Below are 25038 nucleotides of genomic sequence, written 5' to 3'. Positions count from 1 at the left end.
ATTGTTCCTGTTATGAGTATAAAATGTCCGTCTCCATCTCTTCTGATTGATTTTAGTTTGAAGTCAATTTTGTTGGAAATTAGAATGGCTACACCTGCTTGTTTCTTAGGTCCGTTTGCTTGAAAAACCTTTTCCCAACCCTTTACTCTGAGTAGATGTCTGTCTTTGTGGTTGAGGTGTGTTTCTTGTAAACAGCAGAATGTTGGATCCTGTTTTCGTATCCAATCTCTTAGTCTGTGCCTTTTTATAGGTGAATTGAGTCCATTAATATTAAGTGATATTAATGACCAGTGGTTGTTGACTCCGGTTATTATGATTTTTTGTTTATTTGTTTAATAGAGTTTGTATGTGTCCCTTCTTTGAGTTAAGCTCGTGAAGGGTCGCTAGATGTCTGAGTTATTGTAGGCAGTGTTGGCGATGTTGGATTCCTTGGGTTGCGATTTTCCTTCTATTACTTTCTGTAAGGCTGGATTTGTGGCTACGAATTGTTTAAATTTGTTCTTTTCCTGGAATATTTTGTTTTCTCCATTGACAGTGAATGATAGCTTGGCTGGGTATAGTAGTCTGGGTTTGCATCCATGGTCTCTTAGTTTCTGCAGTACCTCTATCCAGGACCTTCTGGCTTTCATGGTTTCCATATAGAAGTCTGGTGTAAGTCTGGTCGGTTTACCTTTATAAGTTACTTGCCCTTTTTCCTTTGCAGCTCTTAATATTCTTTCTTTAATCTGTATGTTTTGTGTTTTGATTATTATATGGCGAGGGGATGTTTTTTTTTTTATCAAGTCTATTCGGTGTTCTGTATGGTTCTTGAACCTTCATAGGAATATTATTCTTTAGGTTGGGAAAGTTTTCTTCTATAATTTTGTTGAATATATTTTCTGGGCCTTTGATCTGCTGTTCTTCTCCTTCTTCAATCCCTATTATTCTTAGATTTGGTTTTTTTATTGTGTCCCAGATTTCTTGAATGTTTTGTGATGAGAATTTGTTGGATTTGCTGATTTCTTTGATCTGAGCATTTATTTTCTCTATGGTATCTTCAGACTCTGAGATTCGTTCTTCCATCTCTTGTGTCCTATTGGTTATGCTTGATTCTGTAGTCTCTGTTCGTTTACCTAGATTTTCCATATCCAGCCGGCCCTCGTTTTGTGTTTTCTTCATTGCCTCCATTTCAGTTTTCAATTCTTGAACTGTTTCCATTACCTGTTTGATTGTTTTTTCTTGGTTTCCCAGTGTATCATTCACGGATTTACTCATTTTTTCAAACTTTTTGTTATATTTCTCATCCATTTCTTTACTCATTTCTTTAATCCTTTTGTTGTACTTCTCATCCAGTTCTTTAAGGGATGAGAACATTCATATCCTGTTTAAGGGACTTTATTGCTTTCATCATGGCATTTTTTTCCAATTCTTCTGAATTAAGAGGTTCAAGTCCTTCTATTGTAGGGTCGTTGGGATCTGGTGATTTCATGTTGTTTTTTAGATTGTTGGAGGAGATCTTGCCTTGGCGTCTGCCCATCTTTTCCTTCAACTGCTCTATATTGGATCTTCTGGTACCAGGTCAGGTTCCCTTGTTGAGCAGGGACTTCACTGACAGAATGTCTACCTTTCTTCAGGCAGTCTATTGAAACACAGGCACTCCCTCCTGCCGGGTTGCACTCACAGCCCCGTCCCAGCATGCAAGGGAGCAGCTGTGGGGAGATCTTGTGGCCCCGGGGGGAGGGGAGAAAGAGAGGGAGGTGTACCTGGATGAGGGCTGGGATGGGATTCGGGAGAGCTCCGCAGGGTATAGCCACCACTGCAGGGCAACCAGAAAGTCGAGGGGGGTGGGGAAAGTCTGAATTCCTCCTAGCCGAAGTCCTCGGGCCAGGAGCAATTCACCCCTCCTCCAATGGATGTCTGCTAGAAGATCACTGTCTCTTGCTGGCCAGGAATGTGGCTGAGGTGATTCAGGGCCTGCCTGTCAGGCAGGCTCTCAGTGCACAGGAACTGCCCCTGCCCGGTTGAGCCCACAGCCCAGGCTCAGAGTGCCAGGGAGCAGCTCTGGGGAGATCTTGTGGCCCCAGGGGGAGGGGAGAAAGAGAGCCAGTTTTTATAATTTTATCAGAAACACAATATAATGTTGGTTTCTGGGATTAATATTGTGGTAGTTTCCAAGATTCAATGACTTTCTTGCTATATATGGTACATAAGATTGATATTGAAAACAAAATGTCCTGTCAAGTTCTAAGGAAAACAGAAAAATGCAGGCAGCCTGAACACTTCACTGAATGAAGAAATTCCTTGGTTTATAAGAAACTGAAAGGCAAACTGTGCTTCAGCAGTGATGAATTCTTATTGAAAAATTTATGACTCATGCCTCTCAGGAAAACTAAACTGGGCCAACTACAAGATTCCCTACAATATCCATGTTAGAATTTAGTCCCACAAATGTAGTCACTTTTCCTATGCTCTGTATTGTCTTCAGTTTCCTCATCTCTTCTCTAATTTGGAAACTGGCAGAAATTAGGCTCTAAATATCAGATTAACTACAACTTTTGGCATGGCTTCTGGTTATAGTTGTATATATTGATAAATACCAAATTAGATCTGCCAGATGAGTGTGAACACTTGTAATAATCTCAGCTAGACATGATATTTTTAGCCTGTTGAGATACAGTGAGACATGGCTTTCTAGTAAAATTTCACTTTCACAATTTAAGTAGATCCTAGTTGGAGTCTATCCAAAAGTGAGCTAATACTGGTAATTTGCTTTCTTGATGGAGGTGTCATGGAAGAACATTCCTATCAATATGCCTTGAGATTACTTGATTTCAGAGCTATCACCCATGTGTGATGTATTGTGACCATCAAGAGGACTCAGATCATCCTGGACAGAATAAAAGGCTGGTACCAACACCGTCCCCAGAGGTTGTGTGAACATTGTGAATTATGAGAATATTCCCCTTTCATCTCTGTTCTGATGGTGTCATTGTTACCAGGTGACAGCTTCTCACCTATTCATGTCTTCTCAAAGAAAAAAAAAATTACTCATGACACAATTTGAGCAGAAGTTTTTTTTACCAAAGCATAGAAACTCAATGTGAATGTACATTGCAGAGCAAAATTGAAGCAGGCTGATCTGAAGGTAGGAGGTAGTCCATTGGGTTCTGCAGGATATAGTACACAGAAGTTTCTTATGGTCCCAAATCTGTGATGTCATTGTAAAATTCCCTTGTTGGGAATTCCTTCTCTCCTACAGAAATTGTTCCAAGACCAAGATGTCACCACAGTTTTTACATCCCTGCCTATTACTATACTCAATGGTGACATGTATAGTCATTCAGAAAGTCCTCTTGTGTCTTACTTAGCTTCTTACAAGGCAGAAGGAGCCCAACTGCAGCTTCAAAAGGACAGTTGCGAACATCAGGAGACACAGCAACCAAGGCAGAGCTGTAGTCCCCTTGTCTCCCACCACTCTGGTCAGGATGTACCTAACTACAAAAGATTGTTTTGCATGACCCTGGCTCCCTCCTGCTCCTATGTGCTTAGCTACTCGTTCTTAACAATTTCAGTCCTGTCCTAAAACTTCACTGTTGTTAACCATTGCTTTATAGTGCTGTTTTCTTCTGAAATGTTTTCTTAGATGATTTGTTTCTACAAATTTTCACAAATTGAATTATTCTTGATGTTTCATATATTGTAAAGTTATTATCAACAACAATAAAAGTTTTATTTCTGACATGTAATAATATTGAGATTTTGTGATGGTTCAGTGCTTAGTAGTATTTACTGCTCTTGCAAAAGACCCAGGTTTGATCCCAGCACCCACACTGCAGCCTGTAACCATCTATAATTACCAGCCCAGGGGATCCATTGCTCCTATTTTGCTTTCAAGAGTGCTACATGTACATGGTGCACAGACATGCATGCAAATAGAACATCCATATATACAAAGTAACAATTTGTAAAATAAAAGCCATTTTTAAATGAGATTTTATTTGAATCATAGCATATGCATCAATTTAAGAAACTTGAGTTCTATGTTGAATGATTAGGGTGTGCATCTATTTTAACAGTTATCTTATGCGTCCTTATAAAGTAAATTCAGTCTTCTTATTTATTTGATTACTTTGGAAAATTTGGCAATTCCTATTTTCTTTTGTTTTTTAGAAAAGTGAACATGCAAGAGTTTTACCATAGTGAATGCTAATTTTATTTTAACTTCTCTAACTGTACAATCTAAAAATATAATCTACTTTCTACTAAAATAGCTAAATATTTAACTGCATACTTCCTACTATTTCTGCATGAAGCATAAGCAATAGAGAGGCATGGAAGAAAGAAGTGATGAGAAAATTAAATGGGGAAAATTTGTGGAACAGTGGGAAGAGACAAGGTCTTGTCTTAGTCCACTTTTGTTGCTATATGAGGAAACTGGATGAGAAGAGACACCCAGTCTCACAGCTCTGAAGACTGAAAAATCCAGGGTCAATGTGCCAGCATCTGCCCAGGGGCTGCTGAGGGATCACAGCAGGGTGGGAGGCATCACATGGAAAGAGCAAGGTTTACTTAGAGTCACTCTCGTTATCATAACCTTAGTCAGTTACTAGTTGATTATTTTGGAGGTGTCAACCAAAACAAACTCTTCCATTCCCAAGGTTCTTAACTATGGACCTCTGATGTCAGGGTCAAGAACAAAGACTTTAATTAAGGTTCTACAGCCCAGATGAGATACAGCTTGAAGTGGGTACAGATAAGGACATTGGAAACAGTTTTCTGCAACTGTTTGTAGATAATCTTAGGTATCAAGCTCAGAAAGGCCACACAAGGCCTTCAGTGCCCTCTACTGGTCTGGGCTTCTATAGAACACCTCTCTTAGATAGCACACCCATGTCTGTGTACATTTATATTTACTGATTAAAGGAACTGGAAGGGAACATCTGTAAGAGGTCACAATGCTTTTATAGTCCATGTTTGGTGCTACTAACCATGCACTGGAAAGGCCCACATCTTTGAAAAATAGCATACAGAGATCTGGTGTGGAGAGTAAAAGAATAGAGATGACATTCACAACCAGGAGTCAGGACATGGGATTTCCGACATGATTCAGCTTCTTTTGGCAGATCCAAGGTTTGTATACAGAACAGGCGTCAGAAAAAATTTTTTCCTGTGAGATGCTGGCACAGCTGTTTTCTTTGTTCTTGAGATTGATTTGTAACCTAAATAGCAAGGAAGAGCTTCTCTTAGTGTTTAGAATTTTTTTTTGATTCTTTTATTTTTATTTTTCCATTCAAAAAATTTACACTCCCCCCCCTTCTCCCATTCCCCTCCCACTTCTTCCCCACTCAACCTCCTTCTTCCCCCTCCTTTCTTATGAGAGGGCAGGATACCCTGTCCTGTGGGAAGTCCAAGCCCACCCCTCCATCCAGGCTTGGGAAGGTGTGCATCCAAATAGACTAGGGTCTCAAAAAGCCAGTACATGCAGTACAAACAGGTCCCAGTGCCATTATCAATGGCTTCTCAGTCTGCCCCCATTGATAGCCACATTTTTTTTAATCATCACATTGGTCATTTATTTTCTTTGAACTTCAAAGGATGCTTTGAACTTCAAAGATTGCATAGCGTTTGAGCATAGGAAACACACAGTAACAAACATTATAAACATATATAAACATTAAAGATACTGCTGATAGAAACCTATAGAGCTTTCAGTTGTACCGACACTTCAAAAGGATGGATATGGGAGCAGGGAAGTATATATTTCAACTAAGGGAGCAACTTTAGCGTTTGCAAGAGACTTGATTCTAGAGAGGTTCCCAGGTCCAAGAAGAGGTCCCCAGACTGTTCCCTGGGCAGCAGAGGAGAGGGTACCTGAACTGGCCTTGGCCCATAACCATACTGATGAATATTTTGCATACCACCATAGAACCTTCATCTGGCAATGGATGGAGATAGAGACAGAGACACACATTGGAACACAGGACTTAACTCCCTAGGTCCAAATGAGAAGCAGAAGGAGGGAGAACGTGAGCAAGGAAGTCAGGATCAGAGGGAACCTTCATCCGACGATGGATGGAGATTGAGACAGAGACCCACATTGGAGCACTGGACTGTGCCCCCAAGGTCCAAATGAGGAGCAGAAGGAGGGAGAACATGAACAAAGAAATCAGGACCGCGACGGGTGCATTCACCCACTGATACAAGGGGACTGATCTAATGAGAGCTCACCAAAGCCAGCTGGACTGGGACTGAACGAGCATGTGATTAAACCGGATTCTCTGAATGTGGCTGACACGGGGACTGTCTGAGAAGCCATTAATAATGGCACTGGGAATTGTTTTCTCTGCAGCTACTGACTTTTTGGGATCCTAGTCTGTTTGGATGCTAGACCTGGAGGGAGGGAGGAGGAACTTGAACTTCCCACAGGGCAGGAAATACTGACTGCTCTTAGGACTGGAGAGGGAGGAGGAGAGGGAGTCGGGGGAGTGGGAGGGTATTGGGAGGAGGGGCAGAAGTGGAAATATTTATAAATTAATAAAAAAAAGAAAGTTAAGAACAAAAAAAAAAGAAATTTTCCAGCAGTAATCTTCATCATGATGTAGAAAAAGTTAAAGGCTTGAGAATGGGAGATAAAACCTCCTCATTCTACTACTAGCATGGCATGTGATCATGTGAAAAGCATATTCATTTTTCTGAGCTTCAGTTTCCTTAAATACATAGGGTAGAACCAACTAATGTTTGGGGAAGGTATTGAGTGAGGTGTGCATAAATACATGACAATAAATACACAAAATAGGTTCTCATAAACTATTCAACATACAGAGTGGATACAGTGTGTCTACAGAATTGGTTGCAGAGAAGCAAAGAAACCCCAGTCATGGGGACAAGAATCAGGTTCCTTCCCTTCTCACCCTAGAGGCTGGGGAGTCTTTGCTTTTATCACACTAATTCCACACGCAGCAGTTGTAGGCTCACTGCACATGTGAATGAAACCAGAAGTCAAGCACTGACACAGACACCTTCTGGGCTGATTACAAGAAAGGAGTGAGTTTAAGACTAGCCTGTCTCTAACATAGTGTGTCACACATCAGGCAGTAGGTAGGGCTCCCTCACAGATGTCTCTTTACTCGTCTTCATTTTTCATGGAGCCCCTTGGGCATGAACTGTAAATTTAATGTCATCCTACTACGCAGCATGCTAATCAAACTATGAACTTCCCTCAACTGGGTTTCTGCAAATGTCCCTACATTTTATTTTCCATCCTTTAGCTTATTTCTTCAATCTTTATATCTTTTTTTAAACAACCCATCTTCTCAACTAAAGGCTTCTTTTTAAAAAGACTTTGATGGTTTCCCAGGGCTTTCCTAGACAGGATTCTGATGAGGTCTCTAAAATTATCTAATTTATTCCCAAAAATAATCATGGATGCAAAATTTTTATTTTCCCCTTGGTTTTCTTACCCCAAGCCAAGTATTCAGGGAGTTCAGATATTTACTTTTTATATGTGTGAGAGAGTGGGGGAGGAGGGAGAGAGGAAAGGTCAGAGTTTGGGAAGAAGTCAGAGGACAATTTTAGGGAGATCCTCTCTTTCTACCTTGTTTCTATCACTGTGTCATGTACTCCAGGTTCACTGTCCTAGGTGCCTTTATGTGATTTTCCTGTCTCCACTTCCCATCTCTCTGTAGGAGTGCTGTGATATAGATGAGCCCTTCTAGGCCTGGCTTTTTATATGCTTTCTGTGAACTGAACTGGGAGGTTACACAGGTACAGCTTTTACACAGAGCTGTTTTCTCAGGCCAGCAAAAACAAAAGCAGGGTTTTACTGACTCTCTTTCCAATGTAGCAGGGTGACCGGAGTCTTTGTGGCTGGCCCGGAGTCTTTCTGAAAAGCCATTGACAATGACACTGGGACTTGTTTCCTCTGCATATACTGGATTTTGTGGATCCAGTCTGTCTGGACACTCACCTTCCTGGACCTGGAGGGAGGGGGGAGGAACTGGAACTTCCCACAGGGCAGGAAACCCTGACTGCTCTTAGGGATGGAGAGGGAGGAGGAGAGGAAGTGGGGGGAGTGGGAGGGTGGTGGGAGGAGGGGCGGAAATGGAAACTTTTATAATTTAATAAAAATAAAAAAAAAATTTCCCTGGTCACTACGAGCTAATCAGAATGTTGCTTGACCCACAGAGTAAAGTGGCAGATCACCTGAGCTTAATTTTAGACTTTATATATGTTTTTTCACTTATCATATTTTCACTATTAGTCAAAATTATGTAATCATTTACATCACAGCATAATTAAGAAACAAACACATGAAAACCAAGATCAACACACACACACACACACACACATACACACACACACACACACAGAAATGAAACCTTGTTATATATATGAAAATATTTTGAAATGGCAATGTCTATTCTGATTCTGTCCAAAGAATTTTATTTCATGACACACTATGCTCCAACTTTGTTGACACAGTTCTAAAAGTAGTGCTTAAGAATTTCTGAGTAGGGACTGACTTAGTGTCTAAGTGTGCTTACTGCTCTTCCAGAGGACCCAGATTCAGGGTCCAGCATGCACAGGGCAGCTCACAATCATCTGTAACTCCAGTTCGAGAATCTGATGTCCTCTTCTGACCATTGTGAGCTCGGCATGCACACGGTACATGTACATACACTGAGGCACACACCCATAAGATAAAATGAATAAATAATTTTTAAGAAATTCTATGTAAGTATGTATTTCTTGCCCTTTAAAACTAAGTTATAAATAAACTCACACATACAATTATAAAGGGTTGATGTCTACTGGTACATCAGAAGATTCAACCAAATTCTGAATTGTCTTTTCATCCTATTCTGACCCTATCAAAAATTTAAAAACTAAATTAATATTACAAAATTCAGTGTGCAGTGAATAGATGTGAATTGAGCGTTTAAATTAGCTCATTTAATACTTACACATCAGTATTTAAAATCGATCCATTTATCCACTTCCAGATCTTCTCTGCTGGTACATAATTTAGTCCAATAACAAAATCCATTTTATTTCTACTTGAGAAGTCCTGAATGAATTTCTATAATCAAAACAGAGTTGTAGATTTAATCAAAAATCTGTTTGTTTAGTATTTACTTTCTTCTATTAATCTTCTTAAACACTATTACTCCATTTGAAGTGCCTCTTAGCTCCCAACCAATGTAATTCTCCCTGTTTTGTGAAACTGTTCTCTATATATTCATGTATATATAATTGATTCACCCCACTTTATTTAGTTTTTATATCATAAATCTGATTAGTCTTTCAGAATATGAGATGTTTATTATCCAAGACTCTACATTCTCAGCATAGACCATTGTTTAAAGTTCAGAGGTATCAACATAGCTTAAAGAGTGCATTATGTTCTACTGAGCAAGTTTTATCAATTTACCAATTCTTCTTTGTTGTCAATGAGCAGCAAAGTGGCTTCTCTCGCAGAGCAGTCATCTTGACCTTGAGCCCAAGAACCAGAAGTTTGAGAAATAAATAAGCATTTATCCTTGTATGGATGCCAATCTTTCAGGCATGTTAGTATGCCTGTTCTCCCTAGAGTAAGAAAGAAGACATGTATATATTTCTGCTCTGTTCCTGCTACACAATAATCAACTCCACACAGCAGCTGCTTAATTAACTAATTCTGGAACAAGGTTAATGCTCTCATAAGTCAAGAAATCACAACTAACGACAAAGATTTATTTTATGTTTTATTTCCACTAATTTGATTCAGACAAAGTTAATTGTGCAACATGCTCATTAAAATACACAAATTTACTATCTGTCTATTAAGATCATGTGCATTAGCAGTCTGAGGCAGCATGGCCAGGTGTTTAATATCATAGATGTCAAGGTCACACAGCTTCAATGTAGTTCCCAGAACCAACACTTACAAACCCTGTGACCCCTCAAAAGCTCTTAATGTTTTCATAGCTGTCTTCTCAGACAATATTATACAGATAAAGTGTATTAAGCGAAGGCTTTGTGCATTTTATATGAAGTAACTCATGATTTCTGTCAAAAATCTCTTATTCTCAGATAATTTAAGCCACACAATTACCTGTTGGTTCAGTCATGTTCACTCTTGGTGATTTTTGCACTAAAAATCCCACTAGTAAATAAGAAAGCAAACAGAGAGGATTAAATGCAGAAAGAAATGGTGGAACATGTGTTCTCTTCCTCACTTCAGAAAATCAAGTTATTTCAATAAACCCGAACATATGGACTGATGATAAAATATTAGCAAACTGGATTAAGGGACAAGTGTGGAGACAGGATATATGGACCAGAAAAGCACAGAACACATGGATTCAAGCAACTCTAAGGTTACATATGATCTGATTGACAAGTCCATTTGTGTTGTAAGTGTTGTTGCAACTCTCGGATTCCCACAGTCACACCTGAGCTTGCACATCTTGGATAACACCCATCCCAATAGGATGTTTAGCAGGCATGTAGTGAGCTAAATTTGGGGACCTTTTAGTTTTCTTAGTTATTGCTACTTTTTGTCACACTTATACTTTTATAGATCAAGGTGCACATATGACATATCCCAGTTGGTTCTCATAAAAACTAAGAAGTATGGAAGACATGTGAGGATTCTGCAGTGAACAAGAAATGTTTCCATGTAACATTACAAGCCATTGACTTTCCCCTAGGCTCAAAGTGGCCAAGTACCATGAAGAGGACTAATGTTTATGTGGGAGAATAAAAAAGTTAAAGCTCAGCCTCACTTACCTGAGACACTGATTCCAATCAGGGTCAAGACAAGAATCAGTCCAGCACAGCCGAGTTTCAGAGTCAACCGATGCCTGCGAGGGGACTGACGGGCATCTAAGAGCACAGATTATACTTGTTAAATCCACTAGGGTACATCTGGGGAAAGGGTCAGAGTTGTTTTCATCATTACAGAAGACCTCCCTTACCTACAGAACTCTTTCCAACACTCCTAGTGGACTGACTGAACTGGAGATGAAAATATATTCTGTGTACACCATTTTAAAATTCACACAGACACACAGACACACAGACACACACACACACACACACACACACACACACGAGAAAGAGAGAGAGAGAGACAGACAGACAGACAGAGACAGACAGACAGAGACAGATACAGACAGAAGGAGAGAGAGAAAGAGAGAGAGTGATTTTCATCTTAACTAAGCCCATACTATACCTGGTGGCTGGTGGCTGTAATTTTCACAATTTGATGTGATTACAGTAAAATTGATTTTTTTTATTTAGAGGAGAACTTTTTACTACACCTTTTATTTATGGAATGCATTATGGCTACTCTTTGCCATGACTGGGCTCTCAGTATCATTACTTGTACAATTTGGGACCTTCATACTATGAGTGAGTGTTAATGGGGCTCAAGCACTGGTGACTAGTGTTTCATGGATTAGATGCTGTGAGTGTTCATCATTGCTCCCAGGTCAGGGTCCAGCTTAAAACAATGAGTTACATGTTTCTAGAATTTTACAGTTAGCAACTTAGTATCACTGTTGAATGCAAGTAACAAAAACTATGATCAATGAAATCTCAAATATTTTGGGTATTGTGCCATAAACTGGCATACACTAAGTCTATAGCAGAAAAGGATGATACTGGAATTAGCATTGGTAGATTCTGTATGACCACCATGGGCAGTAGTGTTATGGTCCATTGGAGGCAAGAATGCAGTTTAAAATAACATGACTAAAGAGCTGGTGTTGGTTCAAACTTTGAAAGTCTGACTTTGTATGATTTACTTTAGGCATATTTAGCATATCACAATATGTTGAAAATTTTCCTGGTGATGTCTAATTAATTTTATGTGGAAAATAAAGCTCAAGGTATAACTTTGTCAAAATTCTGGTGAAGTATGGGGGACACCTTCTGTAAAGATACGTTCTAGTGACTGGCAATTCTGTGTTAAGGGTCTGGGAGATGATGTGCTTTTCTCTTGGCCACACACATGCTGCAAAGGTCACCAGACTATTAAACCTGTCTAACCCCAGACTTCGGGGTAGATAACAGATTATCTACCCCTTCCTCTGCAGAAATAATCTTGTGTACTTAACATTTCTGGTTCCTATAGTGCTTATCTCTGTGCACAGGGACTTCCTTGCATTTTATATAAAATAACATACACTATGCATACCATACTGTGCTGTCTGAACACCATGACTGAAATTCACTATGTAAGAAAGATCATTATTAAATGTGGAAAAAGAAAAAAGAAAGAGAGGCAGAAATAGCAGAAAATGTATAGGAGAAAGAAGACAGCTCTGCTTAGCCTTAAGAACCATCTGTATCTGTAGACCCTGTAGTTCACTACTGATTAAAAGTGAGCACACAAAGAAGGACAGTTACCACATATACTCACTCATAAGTATTTTCAAACAAAAAGCAAAAAAGCACACAAATCACAAATCCAGAGATCCTAGACAACAATGGGGACTCTAAGAGAGGTATACATAGATCTAATCTACATGGGTAGGAAAAAAAGTCAAGATCTCTTTATTAAATATGGAACATGGGGACTCTGAGATAGTGGAAGGGGAGGGGAGAGGCAGAAAAGGGAGCAGATAAAAATGTAGAGCTCAATAAAAATCAATAAAAATATATATGGAATGCTTTCAGACTTTCTCCATCATATTCTCTAAACAGATAGCTATAAAAACTGTTTGTATGGCATTGGAATCCTCTTAGATTCTGTGGTAATCTTGAGACTATCTAAAGTACACAGGGATATGCACATATGTCCTTTGCAAATACCACACTTTATAGAAGAGACAAACTTATACATAGAAGTTCAGTAAGCAATCTACTGTGGACAGTGAGCAATGCAGTGTGGTGAGAGGTGACATAACTCTGTCATGGAAGAATTCAGAGAGGTACTGGACTTAAAAAATGAGACCATGGATGATAAATTCATCTGTGCAGAATGTACTGGGCTGCTGGACAAAGAGGCAAGCACCATAGAAAATTTCAAGGCCCCAAATATACCCCACATGTGAGAAGATCAATGAATTTATATCAGCCTAGAATTTTTCCTGAAGCCTAGAGTAACATAGAGTGACTAATCCTAATAAATAGGCCTAACAAGTCATTTACATTTATATGTACAAATATGCTTATATATACACATATATATGCAGATATTTATTTCAAGACAATATTTATTTACATATAAATATATCAAGAAAGAAGTATGAAATAATGTACATATGTAAAAGTCATTTCTGTCTGTCCTTACTCTTTCCACCTTTGAAGTTATGAGTGATAAAATAGAGTTATCTTAATATTTTACTATTGTGAAATTTTCTACTAAAGCCTAATATTTTGAACATTCATATTTCAAATTCATCATAATATAACATAGTAAAATTCAGTACACTATACTATTGTGACAATAACTTTAACCTTCATAAACTAGTATTTTCTTCACTTGTCAAGTATTTGGGCAATATTTACTTAGTAAACTTTTAGAATTTATGAAAACAATTGTCACAAATTACTAAGCATAGTGTCTAATACAAATTATTATTTCAATAAACAGTAGCTATCCTTTTTTCATGTATTTTTGTTGTTTTTAACTAAAAGTAAAAGACTGAATGGCTTTAGAAATCGCTATTCCTTTAAGAGTAGATATATAGAATTTCAAAAATACCTTTCCTGTGTGAGCTGTTCTGTTTGAAATTAGACTGAGTGGATAGGCCGTTCATCCCTGAAAAGTCCACGTGAACATTAGTAGACGACCTGCAACAGGCATTCTTCTGTATCCACAGAATGCTAAGTATTCTCCATTGTCTGGACATTTTAGCCATTCCACTTAAGCTGATCTGAGCTAATAGAACGTTTTTTTCAAATTCCTTTCCATCTGACACTATTCCTTCTGATTTGATATTTACACCACACTGGCCATGCGTGTTCTCCTACAAAATGACATGCGTGTGAGAACATTTGCACTTGCTGTCCCAGCTTCTTACACGACTTATCTCTCAGATACTCAGTCTTACTCTCTAGCTTTTTTTCAGAACTGGCATCTTTCACCTCCCAGGAAGACATGGCATGATCACACTGCATGATGTGATGAAGTTTCTCAAGATAAAAATCTCAAGTTTTATTTTTTTTCTTGCTAGCTTTCAACATCATACTAGGTTTTATACAGATATTCATAGTTATGGCTGCACACCTACATATGAACATAATATAAACTCTACAAAGAAAAAAAGGATACTCACAGTTGTTTACAGCCAGAATTTCTTCATCTAGAGAAATATTGAAATTTAGTGGTTATTTCTAAATAAATGAAGACTCTTGATATACTTTATTCATCCCTTGATCAAAATAAACCTTTGGTCATTTGGCCACATGGCAGCTCACTGCCCATATCTCTATTTCTGTGTTTGTTTGTTCATTGACAAATCCATTCACTATGCTGTGAATCGACCACAGTTTCAGTCATTTAGATAATGGGCCCAGGTGGATTCTTTTCTTTCACTGCTGGGTAAGAATTTTCTCTTCACTGGCTTTTCTCTGACCGAATTCTACTTTTATCCTTCAGGTTTCCATTCAAACTGATTGTTTCAAAGGTCATAAGAACAATGAGAGTGGAGACATTTTCAGTCTCTTTATTTTGGACCAAGGATAGTATCATTGAAGAAAATCTCATTGTCTTTCTCAAACGTTATTTTCTTACAGACATTTACACAAGTTCCCTAACCTACTTTTATTAGGCAGGAACATGAGGAAAAGAAAGACAAGTTTCTATTTATCAGCAAAGGCTGGATCATTAGAATTGTCCTAGTAGTATCAAAGCCTTCACATTCTGCTGACCCTTCAAGCGTGTGTGTGTGTGTCTGTGTGTGTGTGTGTGCTTGTGTTTCTTTGAGTAGAACCGCAGGTGTGTACATGTATGTATTTGTGATTGTAGATGTGTGACTGAAGGTGTGTGTCTCTGTGTGAATGCAGGTATATGCATGGCACACATATAGAGATGAAGAAACAACTCATAGGAGTTGATGACTTTTCAAGAAGGTATATATGTATGTATGTATATACATGTATATGCAGATATTTTTTTCAAAACAGAATATATATTTACATATAAATATATCAAAAAAGAAGTGTGGAATAATGCACATATGTAAAAGTCATTTCTGTCTGTCCTTACTCTTTTCAACTTTGAAATTATGAGTGATAACATAGAATTATCTTCAAATACTTACTACTGTGAAATTTTCTACTAAAGCCTAATATTTTAAACATTCATATTTTTAATTCATCATACTATAACATAGTTAAATTCAGTACAATATACAATTGTGGCAATAACTCTAACCTTCATGAACCAGTAATTTCCTCATTTTTCAAGTATCTGGGCAATATCTACTTCATCAACTTTTAGAATTCATGAAAACGGTTTCACAAATTCCTAAGCATAGAGCTGGTACAGAGACTATTCAATAAATCCTTTTTTTCTCAAGGATTTTTTTTCTTGTTGTTTTTAACTAAAAATAAAAGACTGGGTGACTTTAGAAATCGCTATTCCTTTAAGAGTAGATATATAGAATTTCAAAAATACCATTCCTGTTTGAGCTGTTCTTTTTGAAATTATACTGAGTGGATAGGCCGCTCATCACTGAAAAGCCCACGTGAACATTAGTAGATGACCTGCAACAGGCATTCTTTGGTATCCACAGAATCCTAAGTATTCCACATTGTCTGGACATTTTAGTCATTCCCCTTAAGCTGATCAGAGCTTATAGAATGTTTTTCAAATCCCTTTCCTTCTGTCACAAGGGCCTCTGATTTGAATTTTAAACCACAGAGGCAATGCATGGTCTCCTAAAACATGACATGCGTGTTCTCCCTTTGCATTTTTTCGTCCCAGCTTCTTACAAGACTCATCTCTCAGATATTCAGTTTAGGCCCGAGATTTTTTCAGAACTGGCATTTTCATTTTCCGGGAAGATGTGGAATGATCACATTATGTAATGAAGTTTCTCAAGATATAATTTTCAAGTTTTTTTTCTTGCTAACTTTCAGCATCATACTAGGTTTTATCCAGATGTTCATGGTTTACTGGCTGTGCAACGACAAGTAATTTAGCTTTAAGAGGAAACAAAAGATACTCACAGGTGTTTACAGCTGGATCTTTTTCATCTAGAGAAATATTGAAATGTAGTGGTTATTTCTAAATAAATGAAAGACCATTACTACACTTTATTGACCTCTTGATCAAAATAAACCTTTGGTCTTTGGCCACATAGCAGCTCACTGCACATATCCCTATTTCTGTGTTTGTTTGTTCATTGACAGATCCATTCACTATGCTGTGAATCTACTACAGTTTGAGTCATTTAGAAAATGGGCCAAAGTGGATTCATTTCTTTCACTGCTGGGTAAGAATTGTCTCTTCACAGACTTTTCTCTGAACATATTCTATTTTTGACCTTCAGGTTTCCATTCAAACTGATCACTTAAAGAATAATATGTACAATGAGAGTAGAGACATTTTTCTAGTCTCTTTATTTAGAACCAAGGATAGTATCATTGAAGAAAGTCTCACTGTCTTTCTCAATTTTCATTTTCTTACATCCATTTCAAGAAGTCCCCATGCCTACCTTTTTTTATGGTAGGCATATGAGGAAAAGGAAAACATGCTTCTTTCTATCAACAAAGACTGGATCTTTGGAATTCTGCTAGAAGTATCAAATCCTTCATATACCACTGACCCTTAAATCGTGTGATTATGTGTCTGTATGTGTGTGTTCCTTTGAATAGAACTGCAGGTGTGTTTATGTATGTATTTGTGATTGTAGATGTGTGGCTAAAGGTATTGTGCCTCTCTGCCAATGCATGTATATGAATGCCACACATATAGAAATGAAGAAACAACTCATAGGAGTTGATTCCCTTTGCACAAAGGTATATATGTATGTGTGTATATACATGTATATTCAGATATTTGTTTCAAGACAAAATATATATTTACATATAAATATATCAAGAAAGAAGTATGGAATAATGTACATATGTAAAAGTCATTTCTGTCTGTCTTTACTCTTTCCAACTTTGAAATTATGAGTGATAAAATAGAGTTATCTTAATATTTTACTATTGTGAAATTTTCTACTAAAGCCTAATATTTTGAACATTCATATTTCAAATTCATCATAATATAACATAGTAAAATTCAGTACACTATACTATTGTGACAATAACTTTAACCTTCATAAACCAGTAATTTCTTCATTTGTTAAGTATCTGGGCAATATCTATTTCATAAACTTTTAGAATTTATGAAAACAATTCTCACAAATTACTAAGTGTCTAATAGTCTAATACAGATTATTATTCAATAAAGAGTAGTTATCCTTTTTTTCCTTAAGGTTTTTTTTTCTTGTTGTTGTTTTTAACTAAAAGACTGGGTGACTTTAGAAATCACTATTCCTTTAAGATAAGATATAAAGAATTGCAAAAATTCCTTTTCTGTGTGAGCTGTTCTGTTTGAAATTAGACTGAGTGGATAGGTCGTTCATCAATGAAAAGCCCACGTGAGCATTAGTGGATGACCTGTCACAGGCATTCTTTGGTATCCACAAAGTGCTAAATATTCTCCATTGTCTGGACATTTTAGTCATTCCCCTTAAGCTGATCTGAGATTATAAAATGATTTTTCAAATCCCTTTCTATCTGACACTATTCCTTCTGATTTGATCCTTACACCACACTGGCCACGCATGTTCTCATACAACATGAAATGTGTGTTCTCTCTTTGCATTTGCTGTTCCAGTTTCTTACAAGACTCATCTCTCAGATTCTCATCCTTAGTCCCTAGCATTTTTCAGACCTGAAGTTTCTAAAGATAATTTCTTCTGTGTTGGAAGTACTGGTATATTTTACATCCCAGGAAGACATGGCATGATTACTCTGCATGATGTGATGAAGTTTCTAAAGATAAAAGTCTCAAGTTTTTTTTGCTAGCTTTCAACATCATATAAGTTTTTATACAAATATTCATAGTTATGGCTGCACAACTACATATGAACATAATATAAACTCTACAAGGAAAAAAAGATACTCACAGTTGTTTACAGCCAGAATTTCTTCATCTAGAGAAATATTGAAATTTAGTGGTTATTTCTCAATAAATGAAGACTCTTGACATACTTTATTCATCCCTTGATCAAAATAAACCTTTGGTCATTTGGCCACATAGCAGCTCACTACCCATATCCCTATTTCTGTGTTTGTTTGTTCATTGACAAATCCATTCACTATGCAGTGAATCTACCACAGTTTGAGTCATTTAATTAATGGGCCCAGGTGAATTCATTCCTTTCACTGCTGGGTAAGAATTTTCTCTTCAAAGGCTTTTCTCTTACCGTATTCTATTTTTGTCCTTCAGGCTTCCATTCAAACTGATTGTTTAAAGGGTAATAAGCATATTTCTGGTTCATCTAGTGCTTGTCTCTGTGCACAGAGACCTCCATGCCTTTTATATAAAATAGCATACATTGTGTCTACCATACTGTGCTGTCTAAACACCATGACTGAAATCTGTTTTTTGTGTTAACAATATCAACTACTATGAATTGGATGCATTTTGTCTATTAGATAGTGAATTCTGAAGATCATTAGGTAATACAGGTCATTTGTAAACATGGAAAAAGAAAAAAGAAAAAAGGAGAGGCAGAAATAGTAGAAATGTTTATAAGAGAAAGAAGACAGCTCTCCTTAGCCCTAAGAAGGAACTTTATCTGTAGACGCAGTTTCTCACTACTGACTAAAAGTGTGCACATAGAAGAATGGCAATTATCACTAGTACTCACTCATAAGGAATTTTTAAACATAAGACATAGAAAACAGCCAACAAATCACATGTCCAGGGGATCCAGAGACAATATTGAGGACCCTAAGAGAGACATACATAGATCTAATCTACATGGGTAGTAGAAAAAGCAAGATCTGAGAAAATTTGGGCCATGGGGTCCTTGAGAGAGGGTGGAAGGGGAGCAGAGAAAAATGTAGATCTCAATAAAAAGAAATTTAAAAAATCTATGGAACACTTTCAGACTTTCCACATTATATACGCCAGACAAATACTTATAAGTGCTGATTTCATGTCATTGAAATCCTCTTGTTACTGTAGGAAATCTTGAGACTATCTAAAACACACAGGGATCTGCACATAGTTACTTTGCCAATACCACACCATATAGAAGAGACAAACTTATATACAGAGGTTCTGTAAGCAATCTACTGTGGGTAAGAGAAATACTGTGTGGTCAGAGGTGGCATAAGTCTGTCATGGAAGAATCCAGAGAGGCACTAGACTTGAAGAATGAGACCATGGATGATAATTACTTCTGTGTTGGACATACTTGGCTGCTGAATAAAGACACATGCACCATAAAAAATTTCATGGCCCCAAAGATACCACAAATGTGAGAAGATCAGTGTATTTATATCAGCCTAGAATTTTTCCTGAAGCTTAGAGTAATATAGAGTGACCAATCCTATTAAATAGGCCTAACAAGTCCTGCTTCTCTTTATATGTACATATTTGTATTTGTATATATATATGTGTGTGTGTGTGTGTGTGTTTGCATATATATGTGTGTGTGTGTGTTTGTATATACATGTATATGCAGATATTTATTTAAAGATAGAATATATATTTACATATAAATATATCAAGAAAGAAGTGTGGAATAATCTGTATTTATAAAAGTCATTTCTATCTGTGCTTACTCTTTCCACCTTTGAAATTATGAGTGACAAGATAGAGTTATCATCATATATTTACTAATGTGAAATTTTCTACTAAAGCCTAATATTTTGAACATTCATATTTCAAATTCATCATAATATAACATAGTAAAATTCAGTACAGTATACTATTGTGGCCAAACTTTAACCTTCATAAACCAGTAATTTCTTCATTGGTCAAGTATCGGAACAATATCTACTTCATAAACTTTTAGAATTCATGAAAACAATTCTCAAAAATTCCTAAGCATAGTGTCTGGTACAGAGACTATTCAATAACAATAGTTGTCTTTTTTTCCTCAATGTTTTTTTTTGTTGTTGTTGTTGTTTAACTAAAAGTAAAAGACTGGGTCACTTTAGAAATTTCTATCCCTTTAAGAGTTGATATATAGAATTGCAAAAACAACCTTCCTGTGTGAGCTGTTCTGTTTGAAATTAGACTGAATGGATAGGCCGTTCATCACTGAAACGCCCAGGTGAACATTAGTGGATGACCTGCCACAGGCATTCTTTGATATCCACAGAATCCTAATTTTTCTCCATTGTATGGACATTTTAGATGTTCACCTTAAGCTGATCAGAGCTCATAGAATGTTTTTCAAATCCCTTTCCTTCTGTCACGATGACTTCTGATTTGATATTTACACCACACTGGCCATGCATGTTCTCCTACAAAATAACATGCCTGTGAGAACATTTGCATTTGCTGTCCCAGCTTTTTACAAGAGTCATCTCTCAGATACTCAGCCTTAGTCTTTTGCTTTGTTCAGAACTGGCATTTTCATTTTCTTGGAAGACGTGGCATGATCACGTTGTATGGTGTGATGAAGTTTTTCAAAGTAAAATTTTCAAGTTTTTTTTTTCTTGCTAACTTTCAGCATCATACTAGATTTTATACAGATCTTCATGGTTTACTGGCTGTGCACCTACATGTAAACATAATTCAGCTCTATGAGGAAACAAAAGATACTCACAGGGGTTTACATCTGGATCTTCATCATCTAGGGAAATATTGAAACATAGTGATTATTTCTGAATACATGGATGAGTCTTATATTTTTTAATACCAGAAGATTGCTTTTTATATTGGTTATAGAAATTACAGCAGATTAATAAGTTAGAATTTTTCTGAAGGATAATTAGTATCATGAGCACAACCCTCTATGGATTAAAAACAGAATTATGTTAATGTTTTGCTCTGTCTAAATATTTTATACCAGTTATCTCTCTCTTCAGAGCAATCTATGAGAAAATATATACACGTTTTACAGACCATTTTAAGATGAGAAAAACTGAGTCTTGGAGTTTAATACTCTATGTGGTCCCCTTTTTCCATTAAGCTGAGAGAGGTTTAAATACAAGTAACTGAGACGAGCTAAACGGGTGAGCAGGTATGGTTGTCCTCTGGCCAGACTGTTGTTAATTTTAATTTTTAAACCATCAACCTTAAGAATTTCAATAACATTTAAAAGTGCAAAATGGAAATAAAACAATATGGATTAAAATGCATACATAACTTAAAACAGTTCCATAATTCACTTTATCTTAAAACTAATGAGAAAAAGCAAATGACAAACTTCTGAGAGTTATTATTAATACTCTCTCTTTACCAAGTAAAAATGTTTAATAGATTATATAAATCAAGTCCAGTAAGAAAACAACTTATTTAATCTGCATTTGAGGCAGTGTACATTATAGTAATATCTGCAGCAACATTGCAGAGAATGGGAATATTGTAAACAAATGTTGATTATTAATTATTCAAATATTAATAATCTATGAAAAAAGTTCATGAATTATGTGTTGAACTAAAAATATATATAAAAGCAGCAACGATAAATTGAATACCAAACATATACTTTTAGTTTAATAGCTATTTTATTATGAACTGATATAAGAGGCTTCTATTATATTATTTAATTTTTATTTATTTATTAAAAATTTCCACCTCCTGCCCACCTCCCTTTTCCCAACCCTTCCCCACCTCTCCTTCCCTCTCTAGTCCTAAGAGCAGTCAGGGTTCCCTGCCCCATGGAAAGTCCAAGGTACTCCCCCCTCCATCCAGGTCTATAAAGGTGAGCATCCAAACTAACCAGGCTCCCACAAAGTCAGTCCATGCAGTAGAATCAAGACCCAGTGCCGTTGTCCTTGGCTTCTCAGTCAGCCTTCATTGCCAGCCACATTCAGAGTGTCCAGTTTGATCACATGCTCCATCAGTCCCAGTCAAGCTGGCCTTGGTGAGCTCCCATTAAACCAGTCCCACTGTCTCAGTGGGTGGACGCACCCCTGGTGGACCTGGCTTCCTTGCTCATGTTCTCCCTCCTTATGCTCCTCATTTGGACCTTGGGAGCTCAGTCCAGGGCTGTTTTGAGCTTATAGAATGTTTTTCAAATCCCATTCCATCTGTCACCATTCCTTCAGATTTGATATTTATACCACACAGGCCATGTATGTTCTCCTATGACGTGTCACGTGAGTTCTCCCTTTGCCTTTTCTGTCCCAGCTTCTTACAAGACTCATCTCTCAGATACTCAGACTTAGTCCCTTGCCTCTTTTCAGAACTGGCACCTTACATCTCTCAGCAAGACGTGACATGATCATGTTGCATGATGTGATGAAGTTTGTCAAGATAAAAATCTTAAGTGTTTTATCTTGCTATCTTTCAACATCATACAAGTTTTTATAGCAGATCTTCATAGTTTACTGGCTGCACACCTACATGTAAGCATAATTAAACTCTACAAGGAAAAAAAAGATACTCATCATTGTTTACAGCTGGATCTTCTTTATCTAGAGAAATATTGAAACATAGTGGTTATTTCTGAATAAATAGAAGAGCCTTGTTACACTTTATTGACCTCTTGATCAAAATAAACCTTTGGTCATTTGGCCACATAGCAGCTCACTGCCCATATCCCTATTTCTGTGTTTGTTTGTTCATTGACAAATCAATTCACTATGCTGTGAATCTACCAGAGTTTGAGTCATTTAGTTAATGGGCCCAAGTGAATTCATTTCTTTCACTGCTGGGTAAGAATTCTCCCTTCACAGGATTTTCTCTGACCTTATTCTATTTTTGTCCTTCAAGTTTCAATTCAAACTGATTGTTTAAAGGATAATATGTACAATGAAAGTAGAGACATTTTCTAGTCTCTTGATTTAGGACGATGGACAGTATTATTGAAGAAAGTCTCATTGTCTTTCTCAACTTTCCTTTTCTTACATCCATTTCAAGAAGTCCCCATGCCTACTTTTTTTTATGGTAGGCATATGAGGAAAAGGAAAACATGCTTCTTTCTATCAACAAAGACTGGATCTTTGGAATTCTGCTAGAAGTATCAAATCCTTCTCATTCCCCTGGCCCTTCAAATGTGTGTGTGTGTGTGTGTGTGTGTGTGTGTGTGTGTGTGTGTGTTTCTTTGAGTAGAGCTGCAGGTGTGTTTATGTATGTATTTGTGATTGTAGATTTGTGGCTGAAGGTATTGTGCCTCTCTGCCAATGCACGTATATGTATGCCACACATATAGAGATGAAGGAACAACTCTTAGGATTTGATTCCCTTTTCACCAAAGTATTAGGAATTGAACTCTGTTTGTCAGGTTTATGAAGCAAGATCTTTTACCTGATGAGCCATCTCACCAACTTAAAACAATAATTTAAAACTGTTATAGAACAGGATACGATTAACTCTAGAAGATTTCCCAGTATTGAATAAATAAATAAAGCAACTTACCTGAGGGAAGAGAAGATGATGCAAACTTAAGCCCTTGCATTTTAGCAGCATTTATGGTAGCATATATCGCTGTTGTGTCCATTGTCAGGGGGAGATGTCGCATTGACATGTGAATGAGGGCAGAATTTAAGTTCTAGGAGAGGATATGAACAAAGGGAAATCCTTTTCCTGTGAATATTATGTTCTCTGTGACCACACACATTCACACTTGCGGTGGAGGGTTTCTCCAAGGGTATTGAACTTGGTATCCATTATGCTCACACAGGTAACACATTTTTTTTCTTTAAAACAATAAATGTGACACAGGTCATGCTTTCTGAAAAAAATCTGGATAAGCCTTCTTTTTTCTTATTTCTTTAACTTTCTGTTCTCAGTTACTCACTTGGGGCAATGCTCAGTGTAAATGAAATTAACCACTCAAGAATGACTTTAAATTTGAGGGATCCTTACCTATTGAACTCCAAGGACTTATGAAAAAAGATGTTTTGTGACTTGTAAAGGAAAAAATTAATGCATCAAAGTCTGTATTTATACTTGACCAGAGTTGACAATATAAAACCCTCCTAAGAGATAGAGACAGAAACCCACATTGGACTGAGCTCCCAAGGTCCAATTGAGAAGCAGAAGGAGGGAGAACATGAGCAAGGAAGTCAAGATCACGAGGGGTGTGTCCCCCCACTGAGACAGTGGGACTGGTCTAATGGGAGCTCACCAAGGCCAACTGGACTGGGACTGATGGAGCATGTGATCAAACTGGACACTCTGAATGTGGCTGGCAATGAAGGCTGACTGAGAAGCCAAGGACAATGGCACTGGGTTTTGATTCTACTGCATTGACTGTCTTTGTGGGAGCCTGGTTTGTTTGGATGCTCACCTTTATAGACCTGGATGGAGCGGGGAGGATCTTGGACTTTCCATGGGGTAGGGAACCCTGACTGCTCTTAGGACTAGAGAGGGAGGGGGAGGAGGGAAGGGGAAAGGAAAAGGGAGGCGGGAAGGAGGTGGACATTTTAATAAATAAATTAAAAAAAATCTCCTGAGATATCCAGACAGTGAAGGAAGCTGTGAGACGAGGACATGAAGACGTAAAAGTAATTAAAAAAGAAAACTTAAAGAATAAAAAAGAAAAGAGAAAACATGACTGACAAAATAGGAAAATCAATTAGGAGAGACCAACACCTATCATTATCAGTCCTGAGGGGCCATATGACATTAACAACTTTTATCTGAATAAAGGGACTTCATCAATCTGAAATACAAAACTTGGAGGGCATGGGTCTACAGGATGTGTTATCTCTTCCAAAGATTTCCAGGTCTAGAGACTGAAAACAGGTCAACAAATTCCAAGTCAGACATACACGAAGAAAAGCAAGAATTCCTTAAAGTCATCTTTTGTGATCACAGAAGAGTTGTATAAGCCACTCACAACTACATGAACATGGCAACAGTCTCCTGATCGTGAGTTCCAGGTACATACTCATAACATAGGTAGCACACTTTTGCCCTAAGACCAATGATGATTA

At 37.3% G+C, this 25038-nt stretch overlaps 1 protein-coding gene across 1 annotated transcript; it reads right to left on the bottom strand.

The window, feature by feature from the left end:
• Positions 1-3956: 3956 nt before the first annotated feature.
• On the bottom strand, positions 3957-23597 carry LOC148122577 (killer cell lectin-like receptor subfamily B member 1). The gene is made up of 6 exons (XM_087904985.1): positions 23516-23597; positions 10750-10845; positions 10073-10123; positions 9410-9564; positions 8943-9058; positions 3957-5198 (listed from the first exon to the last, which is right to left on the bottom strand). Exons 1-6 carry the CDS (start codon positions 23595-23597, stop codon positions 5060-5062), a joined length of 639 nt encoding a protein of 212 aa, XP_087761111.1. The 3' UTR covers positions 3957-5059.
• Between the last annotated feature and the right edge of the window lie 1441 nt (positions 23598-25038).

This window comes from Myodes glareolus, chromosome 3 (genome assembly GCF_982192425.1).
Source record: "Myodes glareolus chromosome 3, mMyoGla1.1, whole genome shotgun sequence".
NCBI lineage: Eukaryota > Metazoa > Chordata > Mammalia > Rodentia > Cricetidae > Myodes > Myodes glareolus.
This window is presented reverse-complemented; position numbering and strand designations above follow the sequence as displayed.